The 15,046-nt window shown below is 36.5% G+C and overlaps 1 protein-coding gene across 2 annotated transcripts in view; it reads right to left on the bottom strand.

Annotated features, from left to right (window-relative positions):
- LOC105485386 (BTB domain containing 8) overlaps window positions 1–15,046 on the bottom strand; it is a 98,846-nt gene that overhangs the window by 13,257 nt on the left and 70,543 nt on the right. The window contains exons 10-13 of one of the 2 annotated variants that reach the window (XM_011747693.2): window positions 4,903–5,085; window positions 4,153–4,290; window positions 3,157–3,286; window positions 673–734 (exon numbers count right to left, since the gene is read on the bottom strand). In XM_011747693.2, coding sequence (XP_011745995.2) covers window positions 673–734; window positions 3,157–3,286; window positions 4,153–4,290; window positions 4,903–5,085 — 513 coding nt within the window. Of the gene's footprint in view, window positions 1–672; window positions 735–3,156; window positions 3,287–4,143; window positions 4,291–4,902; window positions 5,086–15,046 lie in introns of both variants that reach the window. The other variant, XM_011747692.2, reaches the window with a different exon arrangement.

Consider the following 15,046-nt stretch of genomic DNA (forward strand, 5'->3'; position numbering starts at 1 on the left):
CACCAAAAATATATTATGTGAATTAAAAACTTTATTTTCGAGACGGAGTTTTGCTCTTGTCACCCAGGCTGGAGTGCAATGGCACAATATCGACTCACTGCAACCTCTGCCTCCCAGGTTCAAGCGATTCTCCTTCCTCGGCCTCCTGAGTAGCTGAGATTACAGGTGTGTGCCGCCATGCCCAGCTAAGTTTTGTATATTTAGTAGAGATGGGGTTTCACCATGTTGGCCAGGCTGGTCTCGAACTCCTGACCTCAGGTGATCTACCCGCCTCGGCCTCCCAAAGTGTTGGAATTACAGGCGTGAGCAACCACGCCTGGCCTAAAATCTTCTTTTTTAAGAAGTAGGCTAATTAGAAAAATAGACATTGAATTAGGTCTATAGTTCTAAACAACTGCCAATAGACTGAAATAGCTCTGTTAGCTGCCAAAAAGGTTTTCAAGGAAATGAAAAAGGTAGATACTTCCAATGCCAGTTGGATATAAAAAATTCACTTTAAAGCATTTATTAAATGTTCACTTGATTTAGAAAAAGAAAAATTTTCCATTAAGAAATAGCTTCAATTAATGAACAGATTTTTAAAACTTTTTCTGAAATATAAAATAAACTTTAAATAATTTTAAATAATTTGTTATCTTTTTCATTTGTACCTATAAAATTTAGAAAGTTTACCTGTGAGCTACTGAATATAGGCTTTTTGCCAAGTCTTCGATCATCACCTTTGTCAAATGCAGCTGTAGAAAGAAACAGCAATTTATTTTTATAGGGAACATTATTATACCTTAGAAGTAAAGGAAAAATAGTATGTCAGCAGAAAAAAAGTCATATTTTAATGGAAATAACTTAATAAACCTGAAACCAATCTAGTATACAAAACAACTCCCTATTATATTTTAGATTTTTTTTAAAAGAACCTCATTTTCTATCTGACTCTCTGGCCCCTAGGTTTTATGTTATTAAAATTAATAAATAAGAACTGTACAATCTCACAGAGAAGATTCATACATTTACAAAAACACGAGAATTTTCTCAAACCGTGACATTTTAGATAATTGGTTTCATTTAGTTTTCCAAATTACAAAAAATTACAGATTATGGCAAATGTAACATTCTACAAGCTATTAAATATGAGAAAATGTTTATACTAAATGTAAAAATACTCTGAAGTTAAAAATATTTTCTGGTTTTGCAGATATATATAATGAGGAAAGAGGAAAGAGAAAAGAAAAAATAAGGCTCTATTGAAAATAAAACAAGAAACAATCTTCAAAATATCATTCTTTTTATAATTAAATAAAAATTCATTTTATAAGTTAGGTTTATATGGGAATTTATTGCAGAACTCATGTCTATGCTATTCAAATAAGAATTTGAAAGATGTCAGGAAAATATGTAGGCTGAAATAATGATATGAGAGCTACAAATATAGTTTAGCAAATGTATTTCTTTCTTTTGACGGTTACTGGGCTTTAAGATTATTTTGAAGAAATATATGTAATCTCCAAAAATTATTTGATTTTTATTAAATCAGCTAATAAAAACTACATTAAATTATCTGTAACTACCATGCATCTCCCATGATCTCTATTCTATAGGATATGTGCTATAAGACAAAGCAGGATCCTGAAAATGGCACTATAGGACTGATTTGCAGTAAGCAAATGACTCTGCACAATAATACACAGGAAGAAATTAAAATAAAAAATTTCACCCCAAAGTCAGTAACTCAACTATGACATACGAAATGTAGTAACAGACAACCCAGAACCATTCCTTTATCTGGGTTTCCCGAGGAAGTAATTATGCATAAGTCAGGACTCATAATTCAACTTATTTAAGATTAAAACATTATTATTATACTGACTCAACGTAATAGAATGAAAAGTCCTTTTTGACAATTCAAAAAGGATTGTTGGATTAGCTGGACAGTTGGATTACCAATAACATTTTATTTAAATATGGGTATTTACATGTATTTTTAATTAGCACTCTGAAGAATTAAAGAACACTGAAGCTCAACTTAACTATGAAATCCTCTAAAATAGAGAAAAACAAAGTTTCCTACTAATCAGGAGAGCGCTGAAAGACACTTACTGAAGGAATGCTGATCTTACCTTGTTACTTCACATTACAGACATTTTGTAAAAATAAAACATTTAAAAATCAGCAGAGGAAGAGTCACAAGGAAAAAAATGTCCAATTTCTAAGACCTTCTTCTCATAATTTTTGTTTAAAATAATGGAATTTTTTTGAAAAGTGCTCTTCATATCACATCTAGCTACACTATCATGTAATGCTTATAATGTAAAAGCAGATCCTATGCTGATAATACCACTAAAGAATTTAACATATTTATGCATTCTCAAAATATATTTTAACAGATATGGCTTCCATGTTTTACAGTACTAAAATGTTTGCTTCATAAAATTTAGTCTCTTAAAACGTTGTAAAAACTATACACACTGGATATGTCAATATTTTTTCTAAGGCACCTGCTTTAACCCAAAAATACTCATGAAGCCATTTTTAGTTCCACACCCTCGAATTTTTATTTTGATATATATTTTTAAACACATGTTCTGAAAAATATACATCTTTTGTTTAATGCTAATGTTTCAGATGATACCTATTAAATGTCACGGACCACTGTGCAGCTCCTGAGGGACAGTCCGCAATAGCACACTGCACATCACTGAACCAATCAGTTGTGAAATAAAGCCATCTATTCCAAGCAAAACCACAAGAAAGCGTGTCTTATGAAAAAGATGAAAAAGCTTTATGACAAAACATATTTAAAAAGGAGGAAAAAGTATGTTTGATACTCTGTTCTATGTGGGCTACATTTTCTTACACTTTTAATCTCTTCACAAGAATGCTTGCAAGCAAATTTGCCTAGAACATTGTTGCTAATGTATAGTAAGATTAAAAATTGATATATATATATATGTAAAGGAAATTAGTTTCATTTTCTAAGAACAGCTAAAAAGCAAGATTTATTAAAACTGCCTAAACATATGAGCACCAGTTTCAGTTAGCATCCTATTATCCAACAGAAGCACACAAATGTTAACCTTTCCACTTATCAGAATGCCCTCAAAATATCTGCTGTCACAACAATCATTACATAAGAATTGAAATATCTCAAGGCTAACGTACCTGCTTGGATTTTCTGTTGATCATCTGTGCTCATCAGCTTCCAGCTTTCTGTGTGACGAACAGCATAGAAAGACTGAACCAGGAAGATCCACAGCTTATCACGCAGAGCCTGGATCTTGCACGTAAAACCCTGTGTTCAAGCAACAAATCAGCAGCTGGTGAGAGCCACATTGTCATAGCAACCAGTCATTATTCCTTTCAGAATCTACTTACTCCTAAGCTAGATCAATGATGTCATCATTTAGATTTTTAAGATCGTTGGGTACATGTTATTTATGAAGGCTTACTCATTAATAACAAAATTTTATAAATGAACACAAAGCTAAAAAATCTCATCTTTTCAACCAAACATTATTTTAAAACACCAATGCCCTTGATATGAACACCTTCTGCAGCCTTTTCATATCAACTATGACATTACAAGGTCAAATGCTCTATGGAATAGTAATAAATATGATATATTTTAAAAACCATTTTTGTTGAACAAATACAGAATGCCAATAATTTGTAATTACCTAATTAATGGCCACTGATTAATTGTACTTAAAAATAAATATTTTAATTTTGCTTCACCGCCTAATTTTAAAATATGATCTTTTGAAAAGAAAAATTAAGATTATAAAAATAAAAGACACTGATGATTAAAAACTCTAAAATATACATTTTATATCTAAAAAATTTACTGTAGGACCAGGGAGAAATACTAGAGTTATGCTGTGCCAAATAATATTGCTAAGTGTCACACTACATTTACAATTACCCAGCCAAAGTGCCAATTTCTAAACTTTTATAAAAAGTCCATTTGGAGACAAATGGAATTTTTAAAATTTAGTATTATAAAAAATTCCAAACATATACAAAAGTAGAGATCTTAATCCACCCCTAGGTATCCACTGCCTGGCTTCAATGACCCATGCAACATTTAAAATGCACATTCATTTAAAAATCTTAGTTCAAATATTGCATTATTTTAATAAATTTCATTACATTCAGTACCATTTCCTTTGTACTGTCAGAGTTCAGCAATGTGTCCAGAGCCATAAGAAGAGAGCAACTATTTTCAGTGGTGATATTTTCTTCAATTGCTTTGAAAATTGTGTCCAACAGATCGGCTGTGCTACTCATTGCTTGTGACTATAAAACACATAAATTAATATTTAAGAGGAATACATACAAAATGCACAAGAAATGTGAAAGTCTGGTGTTAACAGATCATTATAACTAGCTGTATGAAGTCAACCAGAAATATTTGTCTTTTCCCTTTCTTTTGTTAAAAAATCCACATATATGCATATACACACAGTTTTTAAAAGCCAACATAGCCCTAAATACAGAATCTAGAAATAAACAATAGGAGTTATTTATTCCATGAATAATTTTAGAGAAAGTAGCTTTCCAATAAGACAGAGAATTCTGCATGGACCATAATTGTATTACTGGCCAAAACAGTATCTTTATGACTTTGGTTTCTAAAACGTGGCTTGCTGAGGGAGGGCTAGAGTTGGCCAGAATTACACTGTGCCTTGCCAGGGCACTCAAACCTGTCCCTCTCGCCTTTCTCATCTTGTGAGCCAAAAATCCTGTCCATCACTGCCTTAAATCCTATGTAAACATGCCATCTGCCATGGAGTTTATTTAAATCACATTAATTTAATCAAAAGCAACCTGCATTTAAAAGCTCTTATATAATTGAAATCAGAACACAAAGATGGAACTAAATATAGGATATAATTTTAGACATAGTACCTGTAAGAGAAGAGCAAAATTTTCACTCTGAATAATCTTGGAGAAGTTTTCTACAATAAATGCAATACATTTTTCTTGAAGCTGAGACGCCATGGTCAGTGCCACTTCTGTCCACTTCACTCTGGGTAAACTGATGATTAGCCTGTCACTTTCCATCAGAAGAAAAGCAGCATTCTTATCATTCTTAGATTTAAAAAAAAAATTGAAAAAGTTAGATGGTATTACTGCTCATAAAGTAACTCTCTAAGCAAATAAAATACTTTTGTTGTTGTGGGATGTTTCCTGCAAAAACAAAATTCCAGGTAGCTAATGTCTTTGTCATTAGTTTACATATAATGTTAATTTACTCATTCATTCAGAATTATTCAAAAGGGTAAAGTTTGAGCTAGGAAGAAACCAGCTTTAAAAGGTAGCTAAAACAGGTGGGGCACGGTGGCTCATTCCTATAATCCCAGAACTTTGGGAGGCTGAGGAGGGTGGATCACTTGAGGTCAGGAGTTCAAGATCAGCCTGGCCAACATGGTGAAACCCCACTTCTACTAAAAATACAAAAATTAGCCAGGCATGGTGGTGCACAGCTGTAATCCCAGCTACTCAGGAGGCTGAGGCAGGAGAGTTGCTTGAACCCGGGAGGCAGAGGTTGCAGTGAGCCGAGATCAGACCACTGCACTCTGGCCTGGGTGACAGAGCAAGACTCCGCCAGGGAGGGAGGGAGGGAGGGAGGGAGGGAGGGAGGGAGGGAGGGAGGGAGGGAGGGAGGGAGGGAGGGAGGGAGGGAGGGAGGGAGGGAGGGAGGGAGGGAGGGAGGGAGGGAGGGAAGGAAGGAAGGAAGGAAGGAAGGAAGGAAGGAAGGAAGGAAGGAAGGAGCTAAAATAAACCTGACAGCAAAGTGATAATAACTAGAAAGAAAAATTTGAGTTCCCTAAGATTATCACTACTAAGGTAATTTCTGTGCTTACAGATACCATTCATAACTGCATGGCTCCACCAGCATAGCATTCACTCTTTTCTGACTACAAAATACATGTTCTTTATGCAAATTTGGAAAGGTTAAAAATTACTTATAATTCCTAGGGATTTTCCTCCTCTTCTCTAATTAGGTAAGACTCTGCTGTTTATATTTTATTCATTTCATGATTCATTATTATACCATGGAAAAAAACATTCACAAATATTGATCTCTATGGAAAGTGGAATGACAATGCACAAATACCATGTACTCCAAGGAAAAGGAAAAAAAGGCAACTTATAGATTACTGTATCTTATTCATGTTTTATTTCCAGTTCTTAAAGCAATACTTAGTAAATAACTATTTATTAATTAGTTACTTGATAGACTGGTAATTGAAAAACATGGCCACAAATTCCATCCACCAAGAGGTGGAATCTATTTCCTCAGTCTTGAATCTAGACTACTAGCCTTTTCACTTGCCTTAACCAACAGGGTTGATGTGCAAGTTCTAGAGCCTAGGCCTCAAGAAGGCTTGCAGCTTCAGTCTTTACCTTCTGAGAATGCCAAAAGAAGCCTGGTAAGGAAGAACATTTGGTGCAGGAGGACCAGACCCCCAGCTCAGTCCCCAGCTGAATGCAGCTGCCATAGACAAGACCAGCAGAAGAATCACCCAGTGAACTCACAGAATTGTGAGAAGTCTTTTCAAGCCGCTTAGTTCAGGCGTGGTTTGTTACACAGCAATAGATTATCATTGATAAATCTGGAAATGACTGAAATACCTAACACAGACACAGACAGCATGATGTGGACTTTACACAGCTTCTGGTTTTTTTTTTTTTTTTTTTTTTAGGTCCAGAAGCACTACGTCTTCCCTGATACCATACATCTACATCAGATTCCTTTTATACACACTACGAGAAAATCTGTCGTTTTTTGTTAGAGCACTTAGTTCATTTGTAATTAATCAAACATGAACATTACTGTATGATTAATGTCTGTCTCCCTCACTAGGCTGTATGTTCAATGAGTGTAAAACTACCTCTGTTTTAGCTCACCAATGTATCCTCAGGGCCTAGTATAAAACTGGGTTATAGTAGACACTAAAATTTATTTGCTGATCTTTTAACGTGATTGGAGACAGAGTCTATCAATCAATCTCTAAGATAACAAGTTTAATCTTTCAACTTCAAAACTAAAAATTTTAACCATTTACTAATAATTCTTTTTTTTCTTTGACACAAGTCTTGCTCTGTCACCCAGGTTGGAATGTAGTGGCTTGAACATGGCTCACTGCAGCCTCAAACTCCTGAGATCAAGTGATCCTCCTGCCTCAGCCTTTCAAGTAGCTGAAACCATAGGTGCATGTTTATTTTTTTAAAAAGTATTGGCCAGGCGCGGTGGCTCACACCTGTAATTCCAGCACTTTGGGAGGCCGAGGCAGGCAGATCACGAGGTCAGGAGATTGTGACCATCCTGGCTAACACTGGCATCCTTACTAAAAATACAAAAAAAATTAGCTGGGTGTGGTGGCAGGCACCTGTAGTCCCAGCTACTTGGGAGGCTGAGGGAGAAGAATGGCGTGAACCTGGGAGGCAGAGCTTGCAGTGAACCGATATTGCACCACTACACTCCAGCCTGGGTGACAGAGCGAGACCCCGCAGCTGGAATGCAGTGGTGCGATCTCGGCTCACTGCAACGAGGTCTTGCTGTGTCACCCAGGCTGGAGTGCAGTGGTGTGATCGCAGCTCACTGCAACCTCCACCTCCCCAGTTCAAGCAATTTTTGTGCCTCAGTCATGTGAATAGCTTGGATTACAGGTGCATGCCACCATGCCCAGCTAATTTTTTGTATTTTTAGTAGAGACGGGGTTTCACCACGTTGGTCAGGTTGGTCTGAAACTCCTGGCTTCAAGTGATCCACCCGCCTCAGCCTCCCAAAATGCTGGGATTACAGGTGTGAGCTACCATGCCCAGCTCTAAAAAAATTTTTGTAGGGCTGGAGTCTTGCCATGCTGTCCAGGCTGGTCTTGAACTCTTGGCTTCAAGTGATCCTCCCACCTCAGCCTCCCAAAGTGCTGGGATTATAAGTGTGAGCCACTGCACCCAGCCAATAATCCTTAAAAAATGTATTATATTCTTCCACTGCTTTGAGTAAAAGAAAAAAAAGTCATACTTTGCTATAATTCGTCTCATTTTTAGAACCATTGTCATTTCCTCTTCCAGTGACTTCCTGAGTAACTGTGCAATTACTAAGTTTTAGACAATAAGCTCAATCAGTTCTACTGCAGGCACTGCTCTGGTAAGGAAGTCAAATGTAAGGTATTTAAATAAATTTGGCAGGTATCTACAAAGTGCTTACTATATACATAATGTGATGTGCTCTGACAGTAGCATTTTTAAAAAAACCACAGATATAGAGTAAAACCGTCATAATTTAGCTTGGAAAACTACTATATGGACATAGTTAAATAACATAGGTGATACATGATCTTATTCCATACTCATCTGAATATATGATAAACATTAAATGCTAGAGTACCTCGAGATTCAAAGAAAAAAAAAGTAATACTTTTAGACCAAACACTTAAATTTTAATTCAACAGTTAATACAATCACATAGTTTTAAAATTTCAAATATAGGGCAACCCACTCGGGTCCCCTTCCACGCTATGGAAGCTTTGTCCTTTCACTCTTCACAATAAACCTTGCTACTGCTCAAAAAAAAAAAAAAAAAAAAATTCAAAATGTATAAAGGACATTCTACGAAAAGTCTTCCTCTCCTCCCTGTCCCCAAACCATCCATTTTACGACCAATATTATTTTTTCCCTTATCTTTCCAGTTATTTTATGCATATACAAATAAAACATATATGTAATTTTCTGCTTATTTATCCAAATGAAGGCATTAATATGCACAGTACTCTGTATCTTCCCTTTTACACTTAGCACACATCTTGAATATTCTTCTTACCAGCATACATATTTTTTCTGTTTTAATAGCCATGTAATTGTCCATAATATAGACATATCACAAGTCATTTAACCAGTCCTGTGCTTCAAGACATTTACATTGTTTTCAGTTTTGCTATTATGTCGTAATGACTTACCTTCTATACAACATTATTTCACATATATGTGAAAATATCTACAAGATACATTTCTAGAAGTAGAATTGCTGGGTCAATACTACTTCTTTTAACCTGGATTCTGCCTAAAAATTGAGCCTGAGAAACAGGCTTATATGCAGACAGTTTATTTGTGAAGTGATCCTGGGGGATCTGAGGTGCTGGAAGAGTGCAACAGGGAAGAAAGGAAGGAAAGCCAATTCATGGGTGTATTTTCTATCTCTCTACTACTCAAAGTGGCATCAGCTAGCCAGAGCCTGTTAGAAATACATAATCTCTGTATCCTCCCTTGACTTACTGAATTAGAATCTGCATTTAAACAAGACCCCCAAGTGTTTTGCAGATACATTAAAGTTTGAAAAGCACTAATATAGAATTCACTATTGTAGGCAACTGGGACTCAATCTTGTTGGGGACCCTCTGAAGAGCTATGAAGGACACACTTTGAATTATCCATCCAACAGACAGAACAAGGAAACATTAACCACTGGCTCTCTTCTCCCACTGGTCAAGGCTTTCCCTCAGGGATGTTAACTCTCTTTCACCTCCAGGTTTACACAGGTTCAGAATTGCTGAGCTGCAGGTATCTCATGTAGAGTAGCAGTGAAGCCTCAGGACAGAAAGTGAGAAAGATGTGTATGTGATGTGGCTGAGGGAAAGTGCTGTCAGAATCACATCCATGGGCAGCTAGATGCTGCAGCAATAGTTTGAGTACAAACATGGGCCAAGAGGCTATAAGGTGGGACACCAGGGGTATCCAAAACACTGCCAATATACAATCAATGGAGCACTGTTTTTCAAGTGGTAGACTCCTCCATTGCAACCTAGAGAAATGTATTTAGTGGTTCACAATCAGCACTAGAAAACAAAAGAAAGAAGGGGGTGGGTGGGTGAGAAAGGAAGGAGAAACATAGAAAACACCAGTACATCATATGAAATAAGGCTAAGAGATCTTTTGTGAAACTTGTGTTTCTGTCCTATATGTGTTAGTGTATTGGGTTGCAATGAAAACAACAACAAAACAAACAAAAAACATCTTTTTATTCTGGGTCACAAATAAAAAGCTTAGGAAACACAGAAAAAGGTGTGCTAATTTACGACCTTCCCAGGAATAAATCAGGATATTTATCCCATATATTCTTACTAACACAGTGAAAATTTCTTTTCATTATTCCGAAAGACAGAAAATGGTCTGACATGGTAGTTCTCATGTCTTCTCTAATGAAGTTCAGGATCTGCTCATCAAATTAAGAGGTATCTGTATTTCCTTAGTGAACCATCTAATTCTATCCTATGTTTCGCTTTGATTTTAAAAATCAATTTGTAGAAACTCTCTATATACTAGGAAAATTAGTGTTATAAATATCATATGAAATGTTATCTGTCTTTTGACTTGGTGACAAAGAAAGATAAAAATTTAAAGTTCCTCACACTAAAATATACTTAAAAATTCTCCATGTTATACGCTAATGTAGTAGCACTTTCAAATCTCCCTTGATGACAAAGAAATACTTGATGGATCAGCGCACCTTCCATGGCACATGTGGCTGAACTGAATTAGAACTAAAGAAGGCTTAAGAAGACTGTTTGAGAAGTGACATCAGCAAGATGGCAGAATAGGAAGCCCTAAACCCTCCTTCCCCCATGAACACACTGATTCAACAATTAACAAATTGTCTTTGTGAGAAATTGAGAAGCTAGTTGAAAGGCTCCTGCACTGAGGATGAGCATGAAACCAGACACTTTGAAGCTGATAGGGAAATTTGAGACACACTCTCACCAGAATCCTACCCCTGGCACAGAACTGTACAACTGGGAAGAAAACCACAAGCTCCCAGCTTCTCCCTGGGGACGGAAAGAGTTAGACCATGAATCAAACATCCAACTTTTCCAGGGGTTGCCTGCATGACTGATTTCTGTCTTGCAGTCTTGGAGTGCTGATGGGACCCAGAAAACTCTAGCTACCTGGGAAAGAACACAAATGGTGATTTGGGCTGGTAGTCACCTGGGGACTAGTGAGAACAGAGATGGTGATTCTGACCGAGAGTCAGCACAGTCTCTCACTCTTGCTCAGCACACAGTGAGTAGACGACAGCTTCTAGTTCCCAACATCTCCCTAGGGAGACAAAGAATTGAAATGTGTATCCAAAGCCCCAACTTTTATGAGGACTGTCCACGGAACAGGTTTCTGTCCTGCTCTTTTGGAGTGCTAATGGGACGTGGCATGTTTTAGACATCCGAGGGCCAATGAGAACAAAGAAGGCAGATGATGTTGCATGCGACTAGTTGCCAGAGCCCCTTCACTTGTCTCAGTAGAGAGTGAACAGCTGGAAAAGCCCCAAATCCCGCCTTCTACTTGGGGCAGGAAGGAGTGTAGAGGAATATCCAATGACCTAACTTATCTGAGGGCTACCCAAGAAACTTGACTCAGAGCACTAATATGACCCAGTATACTCTAGATGCTTGGAAGCCACTACAAAGAAAGTGAGTTTGACTAGCAAGAAGGTTTGAGAGGCCCTGAACCTCTGGCTGGGCTGATTATTAAGGGTCTTCTTCCTGTCCATGAGAACTGGAAGAGGTAGCTGTTAATCTAATGTGCAGATACAAACAGAGTTAAGGAAAATGAACAAAGAAATATGTTCCAAAGAACAAAATAAATCTCCAGAAACTGGCCTAAATGAAATTGAGATATATGATTTAGCTCACAGATAATTCAATATCATCATCATAAAGATGTTCACACCAAGGTCAGGAAAATAATGCATGACAAAGTAATAATTTCAGTAAAGAGATATACAATATTTTTAAAGTGCCAAACAGAAATCATGGAGCTGAAGAATACAATTACTGAATTGAAAAATTCTTTAAAGGTGTTCGACAGCAGACTAGATCAAAGAGAAGAAAGAATAAGCAAATTCAAAGACAGGTCATTGAAATTATTATTCAGTCAGAAGAGCAAAAAGAATGAAAAATAGTAAAGAAAGTTTAAGGCACTGTGGCGAAATACACACATTACTAAAGTTCCAAAGGAGAAAGGAGAAAAACGGTCAGAAAACTTATTGAAAGAAATAATGGCTGAAAACTTCCTAAATCTGGAGAAGGAAACAGACACCCAGATCCAGGAAGCCCAAAGTACTCCCAAATAAGATGAATCCAAAGAAATCCACAGTGAGACATATAATCAAACTGCCAAAGTAAAAGCAAATTTTGAAAGCAGCAAGAAAAAAGCAACTTATGCACAAGGGAATGTTTATAAGACTAAAGGCAGATTTTCCAGCAGAAAGCTTACAGGCAATAAGGGAGTGCAATGATATATTCAAAGTGCTTTTTAAAAACAAACCCTTCCGACCAAGAATACTAAACCTGGCAAAACTGTCCTTCAAAAATGAGGGCAAGAAAAAGACAAAAGCTGAGAAAATCACCAGTTGATCTGACTTATAAGGAGTGCTAATAGGAATTCAAGTTGAAACAAAAGTACATTAAAAAGTAACATGAGAGCATAAGAAAGTATAAAACTCATTGGTGAAGAAAAATATATAAGGCCAGGCATGGTGGCTCATGCCTGTAATCCAGGCACTTTGGGAGGCCAAGGTGGGCAGATCACTTGAGCTCAGGAGTTCGAGACCAGCCTGAGCAATACGGCAAAACCCTGTCTCTACAAAAAAATACAAAAAATTAGCTGGTTGTGGTGGCATGCACCTGCAGTCCCAGCTACTTGGGAGGCTGTGGGGTGAGAGGATTGGTTAAGCCTAGGAAGCTGAGACTGCAGTGAGCCACTGCACTCCAGCCTAGGTGACAGAGCAAGACCTTATCTCCAGGAAAAAAAGAAAAGAAAAGAAAAATACATATAAACAAACAAAAAGTAATGAGTACTGTATCACTTATGGTAGTGAATAAATCACTTTAAAAAAAAAAGATATTGGCTGGGCACAGTGTCTCATGCCTGTAATTCCAACACTTTCAGAGGCTGATCTAGGCAGATCGCTTGACCCCAGGAGTTTGAGGCAAGCCTGGGCAGCATGGCAAAACCATTTCTACAAAAATCAGCCAGGTGTGATGGCACGTGTCTGTAGTTTCAGCTACCTGGGAGGCTGAGGCAGGAGCTCAAGGCTGCAGTGAGCTGTGATCATGCCACTGCACTACAGCTTGGGTGACAGGGTGAGACCCTGTCTTAAAATTTTTTTTTTCATTTTTTAAGCATGGTGTTAGGTTCACAGCAAAACTGAGAGGAAAGTACAGAGATTTCCCATAAGCCCCCTGATCTCACACAACGCACAGCCTCTCCCATTATTGACATTCAACACCAGAGTGGTATATTTGTTTCAACTGAATTAATCACTTTTAATTTTTGCATATAAGTTAAAAGATAAATGTATTAAAAATAACTATAACTAAAAAGTATATTAACAAATATGTACTATATAGGTAGATATAAATGGTGAAATCAGTAACAGAGTATATGTGTGGGGGGAGAAGTAAAAGTGGAGAATTTCTGTGTATGTGATTGAGCTTAAAATAGACTGTTATATCTATGAGATATTTATGTAGGCCCCATGGTAATTATAAATAAAATACATATAGAAGTTATACCAAAAAAGAGAAAAAAATTTTTCAGTATATCAATATTAAGAAAATAAAGCACAAAGGAAGACAGCAGGAGATAAAAAGAGGGACCAAAGAACTATAGGACAACAGAAAATAATAAAATGGCAATAGTAAATCCTTTCCTCTCAATAATTACTTAAAATATAAATAAACTATCCAATCAAAAGACAGAGTGGCTAAGTGGATTCAAAAACAAGATCCAATGATATACTGTTTACAAGAGACTCACTTGAGATTTAACAACACATTTAGGCTGGAAGTGAAGGAATAAAAAAAGATATTCCATACAAATGGTAATAAAAAGAGTAAGAGTGGCTATACCTTATCAACAAAATAGACTTTAAGTCAAAACTTGTCACAAGAGACAGACATTATGTAATGATAAAATAATATGCTAAAAGAAATGATAAAAGATAGGAAGATATAAAAATTATAAATATATATGCATCCTGCATCACAGTACCTAAATATATAAAGCAAGTATTAATAGATCTGAAGAGAGAGAGAGATGGCAATACAAAGATAGTAGGAACTTTCAATACACAACTTTTCAATAGTGAATACAACATGTTGGGCACAGTGGCTCATGCCTGTAATCCCAGAAACTCAGAAGGCTGAGATGGGAGGATCACTTTGGAAGAAAGTAGCCAGGATTTTAAGACCAACCTGGGCAATACAGCAAGACCCTATCCCTACCAAGAAAAAAAGCTATGGTGGCACATGCCTGTAGTTCCAGCTACTTGGGAGGCTGAGGCAGAAGGATCACTTAAGCCAAGGAGTTTGAGGCTGTAGTGAGCTATGATCATGCCACTGAACTCCAGTTTGGGAGACAAAGTGAGACTCCATCTCTGAACTAACTAACTAAAAAGAATAATGAATACATCAGACAGAAAAATCAATAAAGAAATATTAGACTTCAAAAACACTATCGACCAAATGGACCTAACATAGCTATACAGAACATTCCAACCAACGGGGGCAGAAAATACAGTCTTCTTAAACATAAACAAAATGTTCTCAAGAATATATCACAATCAGCCACAAAATAAGTCTTAACAAAATTAAGACAACTGAAATCATACCAAGCATCTTTTCTGAACACAATGGAATGAAAGTAGAAATCAACAGCAGAAGAAAAACTGAAAAATACACAAATTGTAGAAATTAACACGCTTTTGAACAACCAATGGACCAAAGAAGAAATCAAAGGATAAATTAGAAGGTATCTTGAAACAAACAAAAACAACAACACAAAACACCAAAACTTATGGGATGCAACAAAAGCAGAACTAAGAGGAAAGTTTACAGCAATAAATGCCTACATTAAAAACAAAAAGATCTGGAAAAAAAAAAAAGAAAACTTTACATTATACCTCAAGGAACTAAAAAAAGAAGAAACTAAGCCTGAAGTTAGCAAACCAAGGGAAAAAATAAAGATTAGAGCAGAAATAAATAGAGGATAG

This window comes from Macaca nemestrina, chromosome 1, assembly GCF_043159975.1.
Source record: "Macaca nemestrina isolate mMacNem1 chromosome 1, mMacNem.hap1, whole genome shotgun sequence".
Lineage (NCBI taxonomy): Eukaryota > Metazoa > Chordata > Mammalia > Primates > Cercopithecidae > Macaca > Macaca nemestrina.